The 25,413-nt window shown below is 44.6% G+C and overlaps 1 protein-coding gene across 1 annotated transcript in view; it reads left to right on the top strand.

Annotated features, from left to right (window-relative positions):
• RBL2 (RB transcriptional corepressor like 2) overlaps positions 1 to 25,413 on the top strand; it is a 172,251-nt gene that overhangs the window by 60,081 nt on the left and 86,757 nt on the right. The window contains exon 5 of the mRNA XM_082270915.1: positions 16,937 to 17,065. Coding sequence (XP_082127041.1) covers positions 16,937 to 17,065 — 129 coding nt within the window. The remainder of the gene's footprint in view (positions 1 to 16,936; positions 17,066 to 25,413) is intronic.

The following is a 25,413-nucleotide window of genomic DNA, read 5'->3' as shown; positions in this document are numbered from 1 at the left end:
CCCTTTAACAAGGGGGCCCCCCAGATCCCGGACCCCCTCCCTATGTGAATGGGTATGGGGTACACTGTACCCCTACTCATTCACCACATAAAAGGCAGTGTATGGAAATAACGACAGGAGACGTTTTGGAAAGTTTATTAAAAATCTTCATCCGGCTCTTCTCCGGGGTCTTCTGCTCTTTTGCTGTCCGCTCTTCTTGTGTTCTCCTCTCCGGGGTCTTCTGCTCTTTTGCTGTCCGCTCTTCTGCTGTCCTCTCTTCTTTTCTTCTCCTCTCCGGTATTCTGCTCTTTTGCTATCGGCTCTTCTTCTTCCTCCGGTCCTCCTCCGACGACGTCTCCGGTGATTATGCCGGTCTCCGGTCTCTGCAGCTTATTATATAGCCATTAGGGGCGTGGCCTCCGATGACGTCATCGGGAGACCCCGCCTCCTCATGTCACAGATGACGTCAACCCCCACGCAGTTTTTTTCCCATTTTTGGCGTGGAGTTCCCCCTCAAGATTCTCACAGTGCAGGTCGCGCCGCAAGTCGGATCCGACTTGCGGTGCGACTTCCATTCAAATCAATAGGCTCCCATAGGGAACCATTGATTTTGAATGGAGGCAGAAAAACGCTGCTAAAAGCAACGTGGCCAAACGTGCAATAACGCAAATGGAAAAAGCTACTGAAAGCACGTTTAACAGCTGCTTTTTCCCGGCGTCAGAAATAGCTTTGCATTTTTTTCAAAACAGTTTATGTGAGTTTAGCAGAGTTTAGCAGAGTTTGGAGTTTGAAGGTTTATTCATTTCATTGGCCGGAACTGTAGTTTATTTTGTCCGTTGAAATGAATAAATGCTGAAGTGCTAAATGCACCTAGCATTTAGGCGTGTTTAACAGCATTTCGTGTTTTTTTGTAGTCAAAATTGCCTCCATTGAATGCGATTTTAGGGCATTCAGAAAACATCCTCTAAAATGCTAAAAACCTCCATGTGTACATGGACACATAGGATAACATAGAGGGGAATTTAAGGGCAGAAAAAAAAATGCATAAACTCACAAAAATGTGAGTTTGAAAGCAGCAGTGTGCATGATGCCTAAGGGCCTATTTATTTTATGGACTTTAACACACATTAAAGTGCCTACTGCTTCAACATGCTTTTTAGAGCGCGACATGACTCCTTACTACTTCGGGGGCGACTTGTGCATTACATTGCACCACGACTTTGGAGCGACTTGCAGGGACTTCACATAATGGAAATCTAGGCAAGTCACTCCGAGGTCGCCCCGTAATAGTACAGGACCCTTTTTCTAAGTCAGAGCGACTTGTGTCGCTCCTATTAGAACGGGTCCTTTAGCGGTCAATGGACCGCGAGGGAGCGCGACTTGTCAGGCTGACAAGTCGCGCTAATGTGAACCGGCTCTTAATGTGTTTTTGATGCTTCTGTGATGCTTTTTTGAAGCTTTAATGAATCTTAGCAAATGCCCTGTGTGTGTTGGTTTTAACTTTGTTTTAAAGGGTCCCAGTAGAACCCCCAATTCAGTAATAACCCCAGCTCATTAGTACCCCTGTTAAACATATCCCCAGATTATTAGCGCCGCACTCAGCAGATCTCCCTGTCCACTCATTAGTACATTTGTTCAGCAGATCCCTGACTCAGTAGTATCCCCAGCTCTGCTGATCACCTGCTCCGTTGTAACCCCTAGCTCTACTGATCCCCCCACTTAATAGTACCCCCAGCTCTACTGATCCCCCACTCAGTAACCCCCAGCTCTGCTAATTCCCCACTTAATAGTAACCCCAAGCTCTACTGATCCCCCACTTAATAGTACCCCCAGCTCTGCTGATCCCACACTCAATAGTAACCCCCAGCTCTGCTAATCCCCCACTTAATAGTAACTCCAAGCTCTGCTGATCCTATGGTTTGCTGTTCTACTTCTCTCTCCAGTCCTTGCTCACCTTTTGCTATATTGATTTAATGCTGCTCACCTCGTGTGACCTCTGCTACTTTCTCCTGCTCTGGTGCCCCAGCTCTGCTGATCCTCTGCAATTCAGTCCTATCTCTCCAGTCCCTGCTTACCTTTCGCTTTAGCGTTCCCACGATGCGCACCACGTGTTGTTCTGCTTCCATCTGGACCCCACTTACCTTCCTGCTGCTCCATGCTGCACACGAAATGTGACGCCTGCAGCAGACACTCCATAATATATACCAGTGATGGTGAACCTTGGCACCCCAGATGTTTGGGGACTACTATTCCCATGATGCTCAACTACACTACAGAGTGCATGAGCATCATGGGAAATGTAGTTCCAAAACATCTGGGGTGCCAAGGTTCACCATCACTGGTATATACGCATGAACCGGAAGTCACTAATCATGATGTCTTTCTGGTTCACTTGTTGGTTTCCCAGTGCATGCCTCCAATACAAAGGGAAGCTAAATCTGAATATATGCCCCTCAAATGCTGCAGGTGCTGTTAGTGAGTGTTGTGATAGACTTCTATGGAGGCTTTGGAGACACTTTAAAGCACCAAGAAAGTGACATGAGGTATCATTTTTGAAGCAAAGCAAATGCAACAGTGTCAAAAGGACTGTAAGTGACACTAAACCCACACATTTTTTTTACTTTAAGCCTTATAAAACATGACGTATAACATGGCTCTGTGTGTGTGTGTGTTTTTTTTTTAATGGCACTTACTGTTGTTTTCACACTGTATTTGTGTCCTGCGCACTCCCGATCCACCACTAATGAGCCTTTCCATGGGCCATGTGGACGGAGCTGTGCCCCTCCTTTTCATTTCCCATGGTTCTCTGCTATAGACTGCTCATGCACTGAAAAAAAAAACCTGGCTTCACCCACCCTACAACAGTCTCATGGGCCAAGAGGGGACAAGAGTTGTATGTATGTATGTGCATGTTTTATTTGCCTTTATGATATTATGTGTCGGTACAGAATGCATCATTACGTAGATGTGGGGGTGAGCACTGAAGGGTGGCTATGTTCAAATACACAAGGGGGCATGCAGAATGAACATAGCCACCCCAGGACAGGGAGTCTTTGATTATAGGAATAAAGCGTGCATTTCTGAGGGGATACCGAGAAAAGGAAAGATAAAAAGGTACAATATGCTAATATTGCTGTAGCATTTGTTTTATTTAATAAAAAATTGAGTTTCGTGTCACTTTAAAGATTGGTAAACTGCAGAATAAGAGCCGGTTCACACTGAGGCGACACGACTCCTTACTACTTCGGGGGCGACTTGTGCATTACCATGCACCACGACTTCGGAGCGACTTGCAGGGACTTCACATAATGGAAGTTTATCTAAGTCGCTCTGAGGTCGCCCCGAAGTAGTGCAGGACCCTTTTTCTAAGTCGGAGCGACTTGTGTCACTCCTATTAGAACGGGTCCTGTAGCGGTCAATGGACCGCGAGGGAGCGCGACTTGTCAGGCTGACAAGTCACCTGACAGGTTGCGCTAGTGTGAACCGGCTCTAAGAAATGTTTGTTTTTGGGTTTAATACAGCTATACTGGACTTGTGCACACATGCATAAAAAACAAATCGTTTTAGGATTACAGACCTGAATACAGACAGATACAGTATATTGTTTTCAATGGGGACACGCACACAGGCGCATAAACATGCACTGTGTTCTGATCTGTAGCAAAAAGTCTGCGTCTGAGGACATGCATTTTACACACTTAAGGCCCATACACACGATCTGAAAATTGGAAGAAAAATACCGCTTTCTAAGCGATCGTGCGATAATCGGATTGTTAGTACAGAGCTTTCGAGAACCGATTACGACAGTTCATCCGATATTATCAGTTTGGACAAGCATTAACATTTTTCTCGTACGATACCAGATGATTTGATTTTCCTTTACCAGTCCTGTACATTTTCCTGTACAGTTGGCATTTGAAAATACAGTACTAATACACTACAACACATGACTTCAATTTTCCTACTTTTAGTAAACTCTTCATGTTCGATTTGCAACTAGCATTAAAAAAAAACTGACGATCTGTCGTCCAATTTTCAGATCGTGTGCACGGGGCTTCAGGAGTGTAAACACATGTATACATAGATTCAAAATAATGTATCTAAGAGCCGGTTCACACTGAGGCGATCCGACTTCGAGGGGCGACCTGGGAAGTCGCGGTGCACAGCAACTTGCAGGGACTTCACATAATGGAAGTCTATGCAAGTCGCTCCCAGGTCGCCCCAAAGTAGTACAGGACCCTTTTTCTAAGTCGAAGCGACTTGTGTCGTTCCTATTAGAACGGGTCCTGTATTACTCAATGGCGAGCGAGCGACCGCGACTTGTCAGGCTGACAAGTCGCCTGACAAGTCGCGCTAGTCTGAATGGGGTCTTAAAGAGGTTGTAAACCCCCAAAAAAAAATTTCTTCTTTTTGCAACCTGCAAGAGAAACACATAATGAGCTAGTATGCATCGCATACTAGCTCATTATGAAATACTTACCTTAGAACGAGCCCCCGCCGTGCAGTCCGCTTACCTGCATGACGGGCAACATGTCCAGTCGCCCTTCTTCCGGGATCGCGGAATCCGGCCATCTGATTGGCCGGAGCTGCGGTGACGTCACTCCCGCGCACGGGAGCCGACGGTCACGGCACGGAGCTCTGAAGGAACGGCACCAGCGGCCGTTCCTTCAGAGCGCATATGCGCCAGTGACGTCACTGGCTGAATGTAAGGTAAATATCTCCTAAACGGTGCATGTTTAGGAGATATTTACAGTACCTATAGGTAAGCCTTATCATAGGCTTACCTATAGGTAAAAGTGTCAGAGGAGGGTTTACTTCCTCTTTAAGGCAACCATGTTACTCATCATTTGTTCAGGAACTTTTTTGCCAAAAAAGAACCTTGCCTATATGGTTGGTAAAACAGAAGCCCGATGCTTCTGTCTGTATAGTCCACAGCTATTATTGTTGTGGCTGACAAACACTGCAGCCTGGTCATTTCAGATTTATTTTTATCTATAGGTTTAGAAGTAACAATGAGCAGGCTTTCTGTACAAAACTTTGTTGTGCTGCACTTTACCTTTTAGATGGATGTAAGTTCTCCCTCTGGTTTGGAAATAGTTAATGGTTTGCTAATGTGATTGTTAGTATGGCTCAGTAAACCCATATGATTGTTAATATGCACTCCGTAATCCAGCCAGCATTAGATTTAGCATTACTAGTAGTTTATCATAGCAACCACAGTACAGCAGGCAAGTTAGGGCTTGTTTGTGGCTTCTGTCATCTGAAGACCAGAAGGAGACGGCTTCTCAGCACAGTTCAGCCTTTCTTTCCAAGTCTGACAGCTCCTGCAGACATTCACAGTGCGGGAGGCTGGTGACATGCCTGGAGCGTGAGTATGTTACTATTATTGGGTTATTTTAAAGATAAGAAAGTAGTGCAAAGGAACTGGAGTGTATAATGTCCCATCTAGACTAGGTGTATTCAAGGATTTGTCACTGTATATGATCATCTATATACTGCATGATGTGTGGGATTTGTCACTGTATATGATCATCTATATACTGCATGATGTGTGCTAGAAAAGAGTGGACATGTTTATGTATCGGGGAAAAATGTTCTTCAGGGGTCAAATTTTTAACATCCGATCCTTTCCCTTTACTTTGGTTTGTGTTTGATGAGAAACAACTTTTTTTTTCTGTGTGTGCGTGCGTCCATATTGCATGCCAAGTTTTTAAGTTTTTCAAATGTTAATAAGTCCAGAAGAAAGAAAGATTAAATATTCAGGAACATGCATATAAAAAAAACAATCTAGAGCAGGGATCCTCAAACTAAAGCCCTCCAGCTGTTGCGGAACTACACATCCCATGGGGCATTGTAAAACTGATATTCCCAGACATAACTAGGCATGATGGGAATTGTAGTTCCTAAACAACTGGAGGGCCATAGTTTGAAGACTCCTGATCTGGAGGGTAGTTACAATATACACTCATTGGCCACCTTATTAGGTACACCTTGCTAGTACTGGGTTGGACCCACTTTTGCCTTCAGAACTGCCCTAATTCTTCATGGCTTAGATTCAACAAGGCATTGGAAACATTCCTCTGAGATTTTGGTCCATATTGACATTATAGCATCACGCAGTTGCTGTAGATTTGTTGGCTTAACATTCATGATGCCAAACTCCCGTTCCACCACATTCCAAAGGTGCTCTATTGGATTGAGATCTGGTGACTGTGGAGGCCATTGGAGTACAGGGAGCTCATTGTCATGTTTAAGAAACCAGTTTGAGATGATTCGAGCTTTGTGACATTGTGCATTGTCCTGCTGGAAGGAGCCACCAGAAGATGGGTACACTATAATCAAAAAGGGATGGACAATACTCAGGTAGGCCGTGCTGTTTAACCACTTGAGCTCTGCCCGCCGCAGTTTTACTGCGGCAGGCAGCCGCTCCTGGGCAAAGCGACGTTATACTACGTTGCTCGCTTAGGAGACTCTAGGGGGCGAGTGCTCATTAGCTGGGAAGCCAGTGCGTGTGACCGGCGTCTCCGATGGCCGCCGGCCACTCACTATCTCCCGCAGCTGAGAGAGAAGGACAGACGGCTGATGTAAACACAGCCATCTTTCATTCTCCCTGAAGTGATCACAGAGGCTAAGTGATCCTACTATATAGGATCGCATGTCTCTGTGATCACGCCCCCTGACACTTAGAATCATGCCCCTAGGGACACATTTAACCCACTGATCACCAGTAATGTTAACCCCTTCCCTGCCAGTGTCATTATTACAGTAACAGTGCATATTTTTAGCACTGATTACTGTAGTAATGTCACTGGTACCCCCAAAAGTGTCAAAAATGTCAGTTAGGGGTCCGATCTGTCCGCTGCAATGTCGCAGTCCCGCAAAAAAAAAAATCAGAACGCTGCCATTACTAGTAAAAAAAAATAAATAACAAAAATGACATAAATCTTTCCCGTAGATAGAAAACGCAATAACTTTTGCGCAAACCAATCAAAATACGCTTATTGCGATTTTTTTTTTTTTTACCAAAACTATGTAGCAGAAAATAATTAGGCCTAAAATGTTAAAAAAATTTAGATTTTTACATTTTTTTTGGAGAATTTTATATAAAAGAATGTGAAAAATGTTGTCATTTTTTCAAAATTGTCGCTATTTTTTTGTTTATAGCGCAAAAAATTAAAATCGCACAGGTGATGAAATACCACCAAAAGAAATCTCTATTTGTGGGGAAAAAAGGACATCAATTTCGTTTAGGTACAGCTTCGCACGACCGCGCAATTGTCCGTTAAAGTAAAGCAGTGCCGAATCGCAAAATAGGGCCTGGTCATTGAGCAGCCAAATCCTTCGGGGCTTAAGTGGTTAAACGATGCTCAGTTGGTACTAAGGGGCCCAAAGTGTGCCAAGAAAATATCCCCCCACACCATTACACCACCACCACTAGTCTGAACCGTTGATAAAAGGCAGGATGGATCCACACTTTCATGTTGTTTATGCCAAATTCTGACCCTACCATCTGAATGTTGCAGCTGAAATCGAGACTCATCAGACCAGATAACATTTTTCCAATCTTCTGTTGTCGAAGTATGGTGAGCCTGTGCAAATTGTAGCATCAGTTTCCTGTTCTTAGCTGACAGGAGTGGCACCCAGTGTGGACTTCTGCTGCTGTAGCCCATCAGCTTCAAGATTTGATGTTTTGTGCATTCAGAGATGGTATTCTGCATACCTTGGTTGTAACAAGGTATTTTCCTGACAGACTCAATGGCAACATACGTTTGGGTAGTCCCGCCTCCACTCCTACCCCATAGGACCCCACTCCCATAAATCCTTGCTCCCTTTCAGCATCCGTGTTCTTCTTTTGTCCTCCTCCTGCACCTGTTTGGTGCTGAATTCCTACAATTTCGGTGATAAATCGTTTTGAAGACGCAGGGTTAATGAGGGTCGGCAGGAATTGTTTCCCCTATAAGCCCTTGCTGCTGCGGGGTATGGGGTTGGCATGCTGAAGAGGAGCCTTGAGATGCCTGACGAAGTAGGCCAAATGGCATGGCCAGTGAGCCCGGCTGCTGCGGGTGGCCTAATGTGCATTGCCCCATCGTTGGATGTTATCCCCTGGTTGCTGACTCTGTATATCCCTGGTGTCTAGCGGTAAGCAGCGCAAAGTGTTTTTGCCCTTATATACATTGTGTTTTACTTGCCTGGTGATCTAGCGCTTCCCTGGTGGTTTCGCGTGCGGCTCCTCGCTTCTCTGTATACTTCCTGGTGGTCCGGGAGGTGCTTTGGATGCCGTGGAACGCTCTGCGTTTCATTTGCTGCGTTTTCGGTCGCTGTGCGCATGCGCGCCGGCTGACCGAAAACGAGGCTTGGTTCACGCATGCGCAGTAGCGGAGATTGCCGATACTCGCGCATGCGCAGTATGCCGCGGGCCGTGACGTCACGGCCGGCGCCAAATTTAAAGAGATGTCAGTCCCACAGCCTGTGGAACTGACTGTAGAACTGCGGCGTTCCCACGTTGGTATACTTCGGTGGCAAGGTATGTGGGTCTTCTCTGTGAGGGATCTTTGGGGGCATTACTACTGTTATGCCTATGCTAAGTATACCTGCATTGGTCTTTTCTAGTGTACCTTTTCCACTTCCTTATGGATACATCACCGCTCCCCTGTGACCAGCCCTCTCTTAGGTGAGTGTAGGGCTGGAGTGAGGGGGGGAGCAGGATATATGGGTGGTCTTGTAGTTTACTCCCTTATTTGTTCCTTTTGCAGCTCCTCCTCTAGGTCTGAACAGCCTCAGGGCACGCGGGAAGATCGCCATGCTAAAACGCAGCATCCTCGCTCTTCCTCCAGACATGGCTCCTCTTCCAAGTCCAGACACCGCAGTAAAGACCGGTCACCTGCTAGGTCTTCACGCCAATCCAGCGAGACAAAATGCTGGGGCTGTGGTATTCGTTTGCTGGACGGAAAATCGCTATGCGACTCCTGTTATTCCCGAACAGCGGGTGAAAGGGGAAGCTCTGACCGACAGCTTGAGTCCATGGTCAAGCGCATAGTCAAGGACTCCCTGGCTGATCTTAACAGATGGCAGTCTCCAGTACCAGAGCCATCTGTCTCTCCTGTTAGAGAATCTTCTGGCGGACGGGTCCTTGAATCATCTGAACCTAGCCATCCCTCTGTATTCAAATCTGAGAGCGATTCTGACCAAGATGAACCTAGTTTGGGATTTTCTTTCAACCTGGTTCCACCGTTAGTAAAAGCCGTCAGAGAAACCTTGAACTGGGAAGATCCAGTGGTCTCCACCCCCAAGCAGAGAAAATATTTTAAGCAGCTGAGCAAGGAGCGGCTGAATTTTCCATTTATTCCTGAATTAGGAGAAATCATAACGGAAGAATGGAGCAAGGTGGAGAGAAAGAACTCCATGGTCTCAAAATTGGCTAAACTCTATCCATTCAAGGAAGAGGAAGTCAAACACCTGGAATCTCCTCCTCTAGTGAATGATATGAGGCTAGTAAAACACGTCACTTTGCCTCTTGAGGATACGGTTTCCTTTAAGGATCCTCTCGACAGAAGAATTGACACGGATCTGAAGCGTGCCTATCTTTCAGTAGGAGCTGCTTGCAAACCGGCCCTAGCCTTGGCATCTCTGTCCAAAGCCATGGAAGTATAGGTGGACAATGTCGATGATTCCCTCAGAGGTTTCTCTGAAGATGCAGCCAAGTACTCTCCTATCCAGGAGCTAAAACTAGCCTCAGCCTTCCTGGGGGAGGCGTCTATTGATATTATACGCCTGTTAGCACGGGGGATGCTATCATCTGTTACAGCAAAGCCTGCACTTTGGTTACGCCCTTGGTTGGCTGATCCTGCTTCTAAGCAGGTATGGTGCCGCATTCCCTTTGAGGGTTCTTTCCTCTTTGGGAATAAGTTAGATAGCGCCATCTCTAAGGCTACTGGGGGTAAGTCAGGCTTTCTCCCCCCAGGACAGGCATCTTCATGGTCAAAAAAGGCTACCTCCTAGAAAACAAAGTACTAACCGTGCCAGGGAGGCACGTAGTTATAGGCCAGGAAGGGAGTTTGAAAGAAACTGGAAGTCCAGGCAGTCTTCCTTTCGGAAAGGCCCCAAGAGCAATCCGTCTGGGGATAGAGATACCACAAAGTCCTTTTGAGATTGGGCCCGCTCAGGCTGGTCAGGTGGGAGGTAGTCTCTTTCACTTTCAGCGGGTCTGGGCGGCCTCAATGCGGGATGCTTGGGTCATCAACACGGTCTCTGCAGGACATTCTTGGACCTTCACCAGTATTCCCGGAGACAGATTTGTTCCTACCTCCCTTCCTCGGTCAGGCGACAAAAGAGAGATTCTCTTATCATACGTAGACTCGCTAGTCACTCAAGGAGCAGTGGTTCCAGTGCCAGAATCTGAAAGAAGGCTCGGAGTGTACTCTCCTCTGTTCATGGTGCGCAAGAAGAGCGGCACCTGGAGACCAGTGATAGATCTGATGCACTTGAATCGTTTCATCAAAGGAGAGAAATTCAAGATGGAGACCCTGTTCTCCATTCAGCAAGCTGTTCAACCGGGAGATTGGATGGTCTCAGTAGACCTGAAGGATGCATACTTCCACGTGCCAGTGGCAACAGTTTCAGCAATACCTGAGATTCTCAGTCGGCCAGCGTCATCTGCAGTTTGTGTGTCTCCCCTTCGGGCTTTCCACATTGCCTTGTACCTTTTTCGAAGGTCTTGTTAGCGGTGGTAGCCTTGATAAGACTAAGAGAGGTCCGTCTTTTTCATTATCTGGACGATCTCCTTCTACTGGCTCAAGACAAGTCTGTCATCCTGGATCATCTAGCTCTGGTCATCTCGTTGGCTGGAAGTTTGGCTGGATCCTGAACAGGGAAAAGAGTCATCTAATTCCTACACAGTCCCTGGTCTTCTTGGGCGCCCTGTTCAACACCAGGGACAGTACCATCTCTCTGCCAGAAGAAAAGATTCCGGTAATCAGGGACAGTGTCTCTAGCCTTGTCAGCTTCCCATCTCACAGCCAAACAATGCCTGAGGATAATCGGCATGATGGTGTCAACAGCCCCTATGGTGAAGTGGGCTCTCTGGAAAATGAGGCCTTTTCAGAGGGGTTTTCTTCAACAATGGAAGGGAAGCAGCAATTCTCAGCGAATAGTAATGTGACGGGACCCGGACACCACCAACTGGGTATCTCCGCCAGTAACCTGCTTCCTAAGCTCTGGAACACGAGATCTGTGATTCTGCCTATAGTTACCCCAAGAACTTGACAGTACAAGCTTTGGAGTCATCCAGAATCAAACTGTTTATTCAAACACAAAGCACATGGAGATGAACACTTCAGGGACAACCCCTCCCCCTTAGTCAATCCACTCAACATACCCATCCCATAATAATAATATAACAATGGAATGCAGGTATTCAACAACAAAAAACACCCACTCCCACTGGCAAGAGTGTGATTAGTGCCGAGCCGGCCTGACTGGGGTTTTTGGTCACCCTGTGCCCCTTATAGACACAGGGTGACTTACACATAAGAGGCACCGGGGATGCTGGACAAGGAGTCTCCCAACCTCCCTAAAGCAATTGGGGTTCCACAAGCCCCCCAACCAAAGTGACTCACGTCACACGTAATAACCACAGCCATGAAGAGCTGGCTTCCTTGGTGGTTACAGCTGAAGAATTTGCGCAATTGTCACTCCATAGCCCCCATATCTTGGGTAATAGTGACATCAGACGGCAGCAGCACCGGTTGGGGCGGTCATTGCGGAGCAGAGATGGTACAAGGGAGATGGGATTTTCAGTCTCGCCAGATTGTGTCCAACATCCTGGAACTTCGAGCAGCCTTTCAACTATTACTAGCCTTCGGCCACCTTATTCGGGGCACCTCAGTCATGCTGAGGTTAGACAACACGACCGCAGTAGTGTGAGGAGACAAGGGGGAACTCGCAGCGCATCTCTGCTTCGGGAAGTAGAGCCAATAATGACATGGGCTCAGAGAAATCTGATCAATTTGTCAGCAGTATACATACCAGGGGCTCAGAACACACAAGCGGATTTCCTCTTGTGAACACAACTCAACAACAACGAGTGGTCTCTCCACGAGGACGTGTTCAACTGGATCCTGTCTTTGAGATTCATCCCAGAGGTAGATCTATTTGCCTCCTTCCACAACAGGAAGTTGGAGAAATTCTATCCGAGGAACAGATATCCCAGAATCATTCGGGGTAGATGCCCTGATAGATTTCTGGAAATTTCACAAGGCTTATGCCTTTCTCCCAGTGCCAGTCATCTTCCAATTCCTGCGGAGGATCAAGATGGAATCAGTGAAGGTGGTCGCAGTGATCCCGTTCTGGCCCAACAGACCGTGGTTTCCCCTGCTATTTCAGCTGAACCACCGTGACCCAGTCCCTCTCCCTCTCAGAGCGGACCTGCTGTCACAGGGTTCCATTCTTCACCCATGCCCAGCCCGCCTGCACCTTCGGGTCTAGTTTTTGAGAGGGGAAGGCTGGAAGCATTAGGATGTCCTGAAGTAGCCATACCAACTCTTTTGAGTGCTAGGAGACAAAGCACGAATAAAACCTATGAAAGAATTTGGGCTAGGTTTACTTCTTTCCTGGAGTCTAAGGGAAAGTCCTGGTCATCTCCTTCCGTGCAAGATATTCTGTCTTTCCTTCAGTCGGGATTGGAGTTGCCTCTTTCAGTAAGCGCCCTGCGAGTACAAGTCTCAGCCATATCCCCTTTCACAGGCGTTTCCTGGGCTGCACATCCTCTGGTCAGGCAATTTTTCAAAGGGGCAGTAAGGCTAAGGCCACAAAAGAAGCTGAGGTTCCCCAAGTGGAACATGCCTTTTGGTTCTTGATTTCCTTTCCTCAGTTGGCACGAACCCTGAAGAGCCTATATCGGTGAAACATCTCACCCTTAAGATAGTCTTTTTAGTGGCTATCACATCTGCAAAGAGGGTGTCAGAGATTCAAAGTCTGGGAAGTAAGGAACCTTTCCTGACCTTTTTCCCGGATAGAGTTGTCCTTATTCCAATGCTGGAAGCAAAGGCCTAAAGTCACTTCGGTCTTTCACAAAAACCAAGAAATTGTTCTCCCTACTTTCAACTCATCGGCCGAACCTCCGGAAGTCCATCCACTGGATGTGGGCAACACGCTCAGACAGTATTTGGAAGCTACAGCCTCTTTTCGGAAGACAGATTATCTCTTTGTCCTATTGTCTGGGAAGAACAAAGGTATGCGTGCCTCTTCAAGATCAATTGCCTCCTGGATAGTAGAGGCGATTCAGTGGGCTTATAGAGAGAAGGGCTTGGTTCCTCCTAAAGCGGTGACTGCACATTCGACTCGTGGTGTCGCTACTTCATGGGCAGCTTCAAGACATGTCGCTCCGGATGTGGTCTGCAGAGCAGCGTCTTGGTCGTACATTCACACATTTATGTCACATTATTGTGTTGAGCCGGCAGCTCTTTCCTCTGTTGGTTTTGGTGCTCAAGTGTTATCGATTGCAGGTGTTAATTAAATTTTGTCAGCATCTGTCCACCCAATTGTGTTTTGGCGAGTTTATTTCCCAAACGTATGCTGCCATGGAGTCTGTCAGGAAAACGGAAAATTTATATCAAATACTTACCGTAATTTTGCTTTCCTGATGGACTCCATGGCAGCAGGAGTCCCCTCCCAGTTCCTGAGTAGGCTAGTTACAGAACACGGATGCTGAAAGGGAGCAAGAATTTATGGGAGTGGGGTCCTATGGGGTAGGAGTGGAGGCGGGACTACCCAAACGTATGCTGCCATGGAGTCCATCAGGAAAGGAAAATTACGGTAAGTATTTGATATAAATTTTCCGTTTTAGTTACTGTTGTTGCCTTTTTATCATCTCAAACCAGCCTGCCCATTCTCTTCTGATCTCTGACATCGACAAGGCATTTTCGTCCACACAACTGTGGAAGACGATTTTGTGTGAAAATCCCAATAGATCAGTCGTTTTTAAAATACCCAGATCAACCTTGCACCAACAACCCATGCCACATTCAAAGTCACTAAAATGCCTTTTCTTCCCCATTCTGATGCTCAGTTTGAACTTCAGCAAATTTTTCTTTACCACGTCTGGATTCCTAAATGCATTGAGTTGCTGCCATTGGATTGACTGATTAGCAATTTGTGTTTCCAAGCAGTTAAACAGCTGTACCTAATAAAGTGGTCAGTGAGTGTATGTGTATTGTAATTACCCTCTAGATTAGTGGTCTCCAAACTGCGGCTCAATTGCCGAATGTGGCCCTTTGCTTGCTTTTATCTGGCCCTTGAGGCTTCATTCCTCCCACTGACACAAACAATGGGGTCCTCTTTCTCCCGCTGACATAAATGATGGGGCAGCATTTCCTCCATTGATACGAGGCCACTATTCCTTAAACTGACACCAGCAGTTTGGCACTCTTCCTCAAACAGGCACCAACGATAGGGCCCTATTCTTCACATTGATATCAATGATGGGGCACTATTCATTCCACTTTTACCAACAATGGGATACCATTCCTCCTGCTAATACCAATGATGGGACACTATTCCTCCTGCTAATACCAATGATGGGACACTATTCCTCCCGCTAATACCAATGATGGGACACTATTCCTCCCGCTAATACCAATGATGGGACACTATTCATCCTGCTAATACCAATGATGGGACACTATTCCTCCCACTGATACCAATGATGGGACACTATTCCTCCCGCTAATACCAATGATGGGACACTATTCCTCCCGCTAATACCAATGATGGGACACTATTCCTCGCGCTAATACCAATGATGGGACACTATTCCTCCCGCTAATACCAATGATGGGACACTATTCCTCCCGCTAATACCAATGATGGGACACTATTCATTCCTCTAATACCAATGATGGGACGCTATTCCTCCCGCTAATACCAATGATGGGACACTATTCCTCCTGCTAATACCAATGATGGGACACTATTCCTCCCGCTAATACCAGTGATGGGACACTATTCCTCCCGCTAATACCAATGATGGGACACTATTCCTCCTGCTAATACCAATGATGGGACACTATTCCTCCCGCTAATACCAATGATGGGACACTATTCCTCCTGCTAATACCAATGATGGGACACTATTCCTCCTGCTAATACCAATAATGGGACACTATTCCTCCCGCTAATACCAATGATGGGACACTATTCCTCCCGCTAATACCAATGATGGAGGGGACACTATTCTTCCCGCTAATACCAATGATGGATGGGACACTATTCTTCCTGCTAATACGAATGATGGGATACTATTCCTCCCGCTTATACCAAAGATGGGACACTATTCCTCCCACTATTACCAATGATGGGAAACTATTCCTCCCACTAATACCAATGATGGGACACTATTCCTCCCACTGATATCAATGATGGGACACTGTTCCTCATGCTAATACCAATGATGGGACACTATTCCTCCCGCTAATACCAATGATGGGACACTATTCCTCCCGCTAATACCAATGATGGGACACTATTCCTCCCTCTAATACCAATGATGGGACACTATTCCTCACGCTAATACCAATGATGGGACACTATTCCTCCTGCTAATACCAATGATGGGACACTATTCCTCCCTCTAATACCAATGATGGGACACTATTCCTTCCACTGATACCAATGATGGGACACTATTCCTCCTGCTAATACCAAAGATGGGACACTATTCCTCCCTCTATTACCAATGATGGGACACTATTTCTCCCGCTAATACCAATTATGGGACACTATTCCTCCCGCTAATACCAATTATGGGACACTATTCCTCCCGCTAATACCAATTATGGGACACTATTCCTCCCGCTAATACCAATGATGGATGGGACACTATTCTTTCCGCTAATACCAATGATGGAGGGGACATTATTCTTCCCGCTAATACCAATGATGGAGGGGACACTATTCTTCCCGCTAATACCAATGATGGAGGGGACACTATTCTTCCCGCTAATACCAATGTTGGAGGGGACACTATTCTTCCCGCTAATACCAATGATGGATGGGACACTATTCTTCCTGCTAATACGAATGATAAGATACTATTCCTCCCGCTAATACCAAAGATGGGACACTATTCATCCCTCTAATACCAATGATGGGAAACTATTCCTCCCACTACTACCAATGATGGGACACTATTCCACCTGCTGATACCAATGATGGGACGGACACCATTCCTCCTGCATTCCTGTATTTGGTTAAATCAAATTTTTTTTTTAACCACTACTATTCTCTTATGTTGGCTTTTGAAATATACAAATGCAGCAATTTAGAAATTGGGTGGAAGGTTTAGCATTGTAAAACACGTTTTGCTAGATAAATAGTACATTTTATATACCACGATCTGGATAAGACCAAAATTAGGGACAAATGAGGACGGAGGTGGTACAGAGTGACTTGAAATCAGGGACAGTTGGGAGCTATGTGCACTACTTTGGTGCAATTTTAGTGCCATGTTGGCCCCATAGAATATTTAAATCTTATCCAAGTTGCATTCTGGTAGCACTAGATAAAAAAATGACCAGTGTTGTATCACCGCAGTGTGAACCAAATCTCATGCCTAGTACACACAATAAGAATATCGGATGAATAAACAATAGGTTACTAAGGTTTCAAAAATTCTCATACAACAGAATACAACCTGGAAGCGATGTGATGTATTGTAATCTATTCTTTGGTTTCTAGGCATGCGTGGTCTTGGTCACACAATTTTGTTCATCCAAATACTGTACTAATTACACAAAAATCATTAATTCTGTTATTGTAAAAAATTTTCGTGCTTGTCCTTTTGAATATTTTTGCAGGAACTGTCATGATCAGCTCTTGAAAGCTATGTACTAGATTATGAATGTATCGGCTATGATCTGTTGTGCTTCCATGTTTTTGAACCTCTTTTGATTTTGTTTTACAGGAAACTTCCCAATGATAAGTGATGATTTAGTGAACTCTTACCACCTTCTTCTCTGTGCTTTGGACCTTGTCTACGGGAATGCCTTGCTGTGTCCTAATCGCAGGGAGCTTCTGAATCCAGCCTTCGCAGGTAGAATAATATACAATATATTAATCATAAAATAAACTGATACATTGTTTACTGTAGTCTTCTGGAGTTGTTCAGTAAAAAAAGCATTTGCTTTGTCTACTGTCTTTAACTCCTACAAGCTGCCACTGACAAATTTCTGAAGAGTAATAATATGTTTGTTAAAATGGATCTAAGTGTGCTGCCATGTAACTGCCTAAAGCTGATCTCCATGTTTCAGTGAACTTAAAGTGATTGTTAGCCATCACCTTGTAAAACAACCCATTCAGTTTAAAATAGAAATGAAAGGCAAAACATTTTTGTATATACATAAAAAACCTAATATACACTTTTTTTTCCCCTTTTTTAGAAGGGAAATTACATACCTTCTGCTCTCAGCTGCATAAGGAGCTTAGGGAGGAGCAGCAGCAGCACACTGATCTTCCCAGTGAAGGGCTGGGGGGGGGGGGGGGGGGCTGTGTCAGGACAAGACTGATCATTGGAGGAGAGACAGCACAGCTAGAGAAATGACCACAGTGCATTCTCATGGCCAGTGTAGTGAGTGTTTAATAGGAAAGCAGAGAGACTGGCAGGAACACCAGGAATGTCATACAAAGTAAGCAATACAATGAGTACAGGATACTTTTTCATACAAGTACATGGTACAGCAGGGACATATCAGAAATATGAAATGTTGAGTTTATATACTCTCTAAATACAGTGGGATTCAAAAAGAATGGTGCAAAAGTAAAGTTGATTTATTCATAATGGAATGAACCCAACACAACGTATTAACATGAAAAGACACATTAACTGTCCAAGTTTTACCTCTGCACTACAAATGTTCGATGTGAGCCCCATTGATGACATAACAGATGATGGCTGTTTTTGCTGAAGATAATGCCTACCTGGACATGATTACAGAATGGCTGAAGCCGAAGATGGTGGAAGATATGCCCAACCTAGTCTTTCAGCAAGATGGTGCTGCTCCTCATTTCTACTTCGATGTTGCAGATACCTTTCCAGAACGTTGGATCAGCTGTGCAGGAAAGAACGATTCACCAATGTCGCTGTGGCCTCCTGGACCACCAGACCTTACACCCTGCTACTTCTTTCTGTGTCCCCCTATGACACGGGGCCTGAACAACCTGAGATGACACATCACAGAAGCAGCTGGTAGAATATCCGAAGACATGCTGGCATGAAGCTGGACAGAACTGGAATACCGGCTCGACATTTGCCGTGTCACCAATGGGGCTCACATTATATATTTGTAGTACAGAGGTAAAACTTGGGCAGTTGACATGTCTTTTCATCTTAAAGAGGTTGTAAACCCGTGCATTTTTTTTTTTTTCACCCTGCAAGAGAAAGCCATAATGAGCTAGTATGCATCGCATACTAGCTCATTATGCAATACTTACCTTAGAACGAGCCCCCGCCGTGCCGCTCACTCACCTCTATGACGGGCGACATGTCCAGTCGCCCATCTTCCGGGATCGCTGCATCCGGCCATCTGATTGGCCGGAGCCGCGGTGACTTCACTCCCGCGCACGCGCGCGAGAGCCGACAGTCACGGCACGGGACTCTGAAGGAACGGCACGAGCAGCCGTTCCTTCAGAGCGCATGCACCAGTGACGTCACTGGCTGCATGTAAGGTAAATATCTCCTAAACGGTACAAGTTTAGGAGATATTTACAGTACCTATAGGTAAGCCTTATCATAGGCTTACCTATAGGTACAAGTTGTACAGGAGGGTTTACTTCCTCTTTAATACAGCTTTGTTGTGTTCATTCGGTTATAAATAAATCTGCTTTACATTTGCACCGTCCTTTTTGAATCACACTATAGGTTGAACCAAGCTGGTCCAAACAAACTTTTTAACTTCACTAATAGATGCAGCGGCTGTGTGCGCTATAAACTGTATGTAGCCTCAGTTTCCTCTGATTGGTTAAAACAGAGATTGTGACATCATCCACCATCCTCTCCAAATCAGCCAATCACAGGAAGGCTTGCATTCATTCAAAGAATATAAAGCTTCCTCTGAGCAGCGCTCATCCCAGTTGATTTTTTTTTTTTTCGGGAGTTGGATGGAAAGTCCTCTTCCCACTGCCGGAACACAACACTGTAACTGAGCTACAGACAGTTTATACAGTTCACACAGCCACTGAATCTGTTAGTGAAGTAAATAATCCATTTGGACCAAACAACCTATGTAAAGTTCACTGAAACCTAAACATTTTAATTAAAAAAAAGACCTAATTTTGCAGTTTGTCAGCTCTGGTCTTTGTGAAAAAGCAGAAAAACTTGCATGTTTTAAATTTGGAGTAGCCTAAAATATTATTTGGATGATCAGAGACCCAGAAGTGTCATTTTATATTTCCAATCTCTTGATTTGGGCTGCCAGTGCCTATACTCAGTATGGTTAATACATCTAGGAACCAGTAAGCTGCATTATCAATTTTAGTTCTTGTGGCTTAAAGCCCAACTCCAGGAAAATGTAAAGAAAAACCACCCTTGCAGTGGGCCATACCCCTGCACTTCAAGGGTTAAATTCTCGTTATGCCAAGGGGTTACTGAACAAGCAGCTTTACTTACCTTACCCTCGGTGGCCGGCTCTGGCGCTTTCCTCTTCTGCCCAAAGATCCAGGCTGTGGGTGGTGCCTCGGCGTCATCACGTACAGTGCAGGGACATTATTTCTATATTATATGATGCGGAGGTTGGAGTGCGACCAGAGACTGTAGCAACTTACAGAGGCAGCTGTGGGAGACCGGTCGTAGTCCTAGGGAGAGCCTACAGGTGTGATGAATAAGATAAGCATTTACTCCTTAATCCTCTGCCTATAGGCTAAACTTTTACTAAACCGACAACAGTAAAATCAGTCTGTATATGCAGTAAAGCATACATGTTATACTCACCTAAGGGGTAATCCTCTGCACTGTGAAAAAAAGCCTGTTGATCCTGTCTTCTCTGATCCTCCCCTTATTTCACTGTCCCTAATCCATCTCCTGATAAGACAGAGCCTTTGGAGTCATTTTTTTTTCTTGGGAGGGGGCATGTGACCAGTACAGGGCCAATCAGCGCTGTCCAGACAGAGGGCCAGGGGTCATGCAGCCTTAAAGGAGAGTCAGAGTAGAAAGAAAACTCCCCCTACAAACTTTAACCAGACAGTGATAAAAGTCACAAGACTGCTATATACTGCTGATGAGAAACATTGCTAGAGAGTTTTTTTTTTTTTTTTCTTGGAGAGTGCATGTGATCAGCACAGGGCCAATCAGCACTGTCCAGACATGTCCAGACAGAGGGTCTGGAGCCCTGCAGCCTCATAGGACAGCTCAGTGCAGTATGAAATCACCTACTACGAGCTTCACCAGGAACTAATAGTAGTCACAAGACTGCTTATAACTGCTGATGAGAAATGTTATTTAGCAGTTCATATTTACTATACATGTTCTGTGTACTGTGGGTGACCAGATATAGTAAATGCAGGGTCCTGGGTTTAGGAACACTTTAATTAGTTATACATTTTCACTGTAAACTGCAAATGTTGGTTGCATCAGATGCTGAAATCCTTCATGCAATATAAAGAATCTTTTTTAACCAAGAAAAACGTTTTAACTGCAAAGATTCAGGAAAGAACATTGCTTGGATTGTGATATAACTACGTAGCCTTTGCAGGTGCACAATAATTTTAGAATTCCAGATAAATAGAGGTTGTGATTTGTTCCTAAAGAAGCATATAGGTGGCTTTGCATGTTAGCTGGGTAACCACCCTTAATCACATGACCTCTTGCATTACTGCCTCGCACGCCATGTGCTTGGGGTATACTGAACTACATCATGATGTAGGATGGGCTACGGGGAGTAATATATCTCTTTGGTATTTGTCCACTATTTTCAGTTAGCCTTGGAAAAGGTACACTATGACAGCTGAAGCACGGGAATTGCCTGTTGATGTTTAACAAGGAACAATTATGTAGGCCAGAAATTGAGTCTTTCCACAAAGTGACATCATTCAAACACAATGGCAGCAGTGAAGGATGATGACAGGGCTACAACATGATTTAAATAAATAAATGATGTGGATGCGGGGCTCTCCCCCGCTGCATCATTGTGTTCTAATAGAATACATAGATCAGAGCTGCAGCCATTGGCTGCAAGCACCACCGCAGCATGATTTAAATACACAAATGATGTGGATGCAGGGCTCTCCCCCGCTGCAACATTGTGTTCTGATAGAATACACAGATCAGAGCTGCAGCCATTGGCTGCAAGCACCAATCAAATACAGAGGTACACAGGTACAGAAATTTGTCAGGTTCCTGTTGAACCAGATACCTTTCAGTATGTGTATACCCAGCTTTAGAAACGCAACAGTGCCTCCGAAAAAATAGAACTGAATACTACTAGTATTGGCAAATCAAGGAGTACTTCTTCACTGGCCAGGGAGGAGACCTTGTAAACATGTGCAAACAATTAACCACACAAGTTTCCATTGAGTCAGCAGTCGATTTTTGTTTTTTTCTTTCGTCTGTTTATAGCGAAAGATATTCAGTGCAGCTTTTGTTTAGACTGGTATCTGCTCACCTTTTTTAGCCTCTCCTGGGTATATACAGACAGGTAATATTCTTCTTCTTTATGACTTTGTTTTTTTCTGTTTTATGCCTAAAAATATATATGAGTATATTGTACTTTTTATATTGGGGATAGACTTTACTATAAGGTTGTGCTGTAATGTGAGCAGTGCACTGTTGGATATATAAAGGCATATTTGTGCCCATTTCAACATTAGTTCTGCATTGATGCATACTGAAGGGATGGAAAATCTTAAGTTATTTGGAAATCTAAAAAATACTTCTCGAGTGGTTTAACCAGTTTTAGCAGTGTATTATAGTAGTATGTATAATTATATCATATTATTGATTTTTGCATATGGTAAAAGTTTATTTTTTCTAAATAATGACCTATATGTTACGAGATTTTCCCTTCTTTACTTTACTGTTTTCCGGTAGAAATAATTGCATATTTGCATTGCTGCCCATTCCATTCTCCAGTTGGCAGATTTTGATTTTTAAATTCTTAGGTTACAGAATATCAAAGTTAAGGAACCTTGATGAAAAACTAACTTAAATGACAGTGAAAATTTGTTTCGAAGTGGCCAAAACCTCAAAATAATGACTGACATTTATTCAGAACAGAAATCTAGTATTAGTATGCACTACTAGATATGCCATACTCAGGGCCGGATTTAAAGAAACTGCAGCTTCAAACCTCTATGACGTGTTTCAGTTTCGCCGCGTTCAAATCAATTAACTGGCGCTGCGGCGAATTGGCGAGTAAAACAGCAATAATGAATTCCGCCGTCAGCGGGATTCACTTACGATCGCGGCTTCGCCAATTCGCAAACTTATGTCTTCGTGCTTATAGCAGTTTCACATAGCGATGTGGGCTAGTGGATTAGTGCACACATCACATGTCTGTAATTCATCTCCCTCTGCTGTAGGTTCGAGGCTTACCATCTCCACCTACTTTTTTTATTTTCTTTTTTTGTTTATATTGCTAAAATGTAACGGATTACATCATATATATTGCTAAATAATGTTACACTCAGAAGCGCTTGCAAGCTTACACCATTTTAAGTGTTTTTTTGATCTTGTCTGTGTGTCGAATCGATCTTATGAAGGAAAGTACCAAAGGCAAGTGACCAAACCCCTACCCTAATTCAGGGCAAGATGAAACCTCACAATTTTACCATGGTCTTCTTCCCACATTCCATACAATGTTTAGTTCTTTAGCTATATGTGCTTTTTAGCCTTAACACACTCCATTTTTTCCACCATACAGCTTTATTCTGCACAATAGCTAAGTGCTTTGCAACTTCACTGCAGTTCACAACGTCATGGGTTCAAATCACATCACTACACTTGGGATCTCTTTTCACTCTCATTTTTTTAAACAGTTTTTTTAAACTATCTTGAATTTGGGGGGGGAGGGGGGTGTCCTACCCAAATTTCAAGCACATCAATGGAAACAACACAATTTTGATTTTATGAGTGTGGTCCTAGTTTTATCGAGATGCAATTCTTTACATATTTACCATGGTTCTTACAATTTCTTGACCAATAAACATAGGTGTCTGATATTGGACTCTCTCCATATTTCAACAACACAGGCCCTCATAGTCCAACACTACATTTGCCTCACACCTCAACACAACACTGTCACATCCCTACTCTACATTACAACCCCTCACATCACCAGTACAAGCAGCATGCAAAGTGCAAAACTCCGGCCTTGGCAGCTTAATGGGCCATACACTAACAATTTGTCTAGACTTTTTCCTGTAGACTTAACCAAACCATATAATAGAAGCTCAAACCTCAACACTTTCAATTTGGATGCAATCAGGCAGGCCCTTGCACTACATAGAAAATGTCAATCGGAAGGATAAAGTCTTCTCTAAATCTTACAGTGTGGATGGCCCTTTTGTCTGTAGGCACCCACACAAAACAAAAAAACACATGTTCAATTCTAATGTATTTATTTATTTGAGAATGACAGCAGAAGGAGGGATGCAGCAAAAGAATATTGTCACTCTCCAGTCCGTGTGCCTTTACAGCGCCAGACCACGATCTTTGCTCCATGGCTACGGGATTCTGATGTCTTCCACAACTTCCGGCAGAGTTCAGAATCCATTCTGCACCTCTACCAGCTCATAGGGGACAGGCATGGCAAGGTTGCTGGGCAGCTTCCAAGCCACTTTCGAAGTTCCAGGGTGTTCATGTTGGTCATTGGCCATGTGCCTTACCAAATATCCACTGACCACAAAAGAAAATGAGTGGAGTCCATCAAGGTGGGTTTCTACCACCTACACCCGCAAGCAGTACCACTCCTGGAAAAATAAAACAAAGGATAAGACATTTCATTATGAAAATCACATCTTAATGCCTGTTTGCTTCATTCTGAACTTCATTTAATTTCGACATCACGAGTGAAATAACACATTTTATGCCAACTTACACAAACCAGAAATCATTAATGTAAACATTTGAATACACACCTGTGACGCCAGACAGCCCATCACCACAGGCTTCCCATGGTACGTGCCATGATTCCAAGATGTTGATGTTCTGGAAAATTACAACACCATAAGATACCAAGCAGCCGTTCATGTTATCAATAACTACACAGGTGGCATAGACACAAATAAACACCTGCCAGCTCTTCTCAGCCCTTTACACTATTCACAATACCAACATGTTTATGGTTAGAGGTGCATGTTTTTGCTCAAGTAACACAATTTTACCAATGTTGACTACACTTTATCTACAATGGCAAGTGTCATTGGCAGATGATAATCACCCTCTGTCTCCCTGTGAGTGGCACCTCTGCTAACTAGCTAATTAATACACATGCCCTATCTTGACCGGTTACAGTACTTACATGTAAAGTGGCTAGCAACCAGGGTATTCCGGGTGGCCATACCGGCAGCGGTGCTCCGCCGCCTGGGGGCCGCCGGCTGACGGACCTCTGGCTCCCTCTCCTCCGTCAGCTCCCAAGAATCATCCCGGGCAACGCACATGTTGTGCAACACGCAGCACGCCAGGATGATCTTGGAAGCCTTTGTAGGAGAGTACAGGAGTTCACCCCCAGGCCGGGCCAAGCAGAGAAACCGGGACTTGAGAAGACCTATGGTCAACTCAATGATACTCCGGCTTCTCCGCAAGGCCCTGTTGTAATTCCTCTCTGCTGGGCCCTGGGGGTACCTGATTGGAGCCATCAGCCACGTCAGCTGCGGGTAACCAGCATCCCCTGAAAAATAAGAAAAATATACATTAGTTCTTCCTATCATGTGACTTTAGATGACTCCTCAAAATGGGAGACAATTAGGCATTTTACTAAACAACCTGCTCGTCTGTTTGCAAAAAATCATATGAAACATCTCAACTCTGTCTAACTGCCTAAATCACTAATACAAATGGGAAAAAGGACACACAAAGTGGTGGGTTTCTCTTGCAAGTTCCAACTTGGCCCCTATTTTGTTCCTATTACATTAGCCTAGGTCTTACTTCTGGAATATATCTGCAACTAGAGTGAGGAAACCAATATTGACTCACTTATGCAAAGTACTTTGGGGATATGGCAATACCATTGGAATCATTTGTAGGTTTTCTTTGGGTGGCTAGAGGACACCATTTACACATTGGTTAACCACCTTCATTGGACTCAAAGACAACTTTGCAAATCTTTCTTTTGTGAGCTGCTAAGCTGCTGATCTGGTTGTGTGTGAACAGCCTGACAACTAATAACACATCCATTTTAGGTAGGCTTTGCTTAAATCAGGGTGTACACCGATGTAGCTTATTCCTATGTC

Source organism: Pelophylax lessonae, assembly GCF_965119305.1.
Source record: "Pelophylax lessonae genome assembly, chromosome: 10".
Classification (NCBI taxonomy): domain Eukaryota; kingdom Metazoa; phylum Chordata; class Amphibia; order Anura; family Ranidae; genus Pelophylax; species Pelophylax lessonae.
Note: the sequence above shows the minus strand (reverse complement) of the source record. Positions and strands in the feature narration are given on the sequence as shown.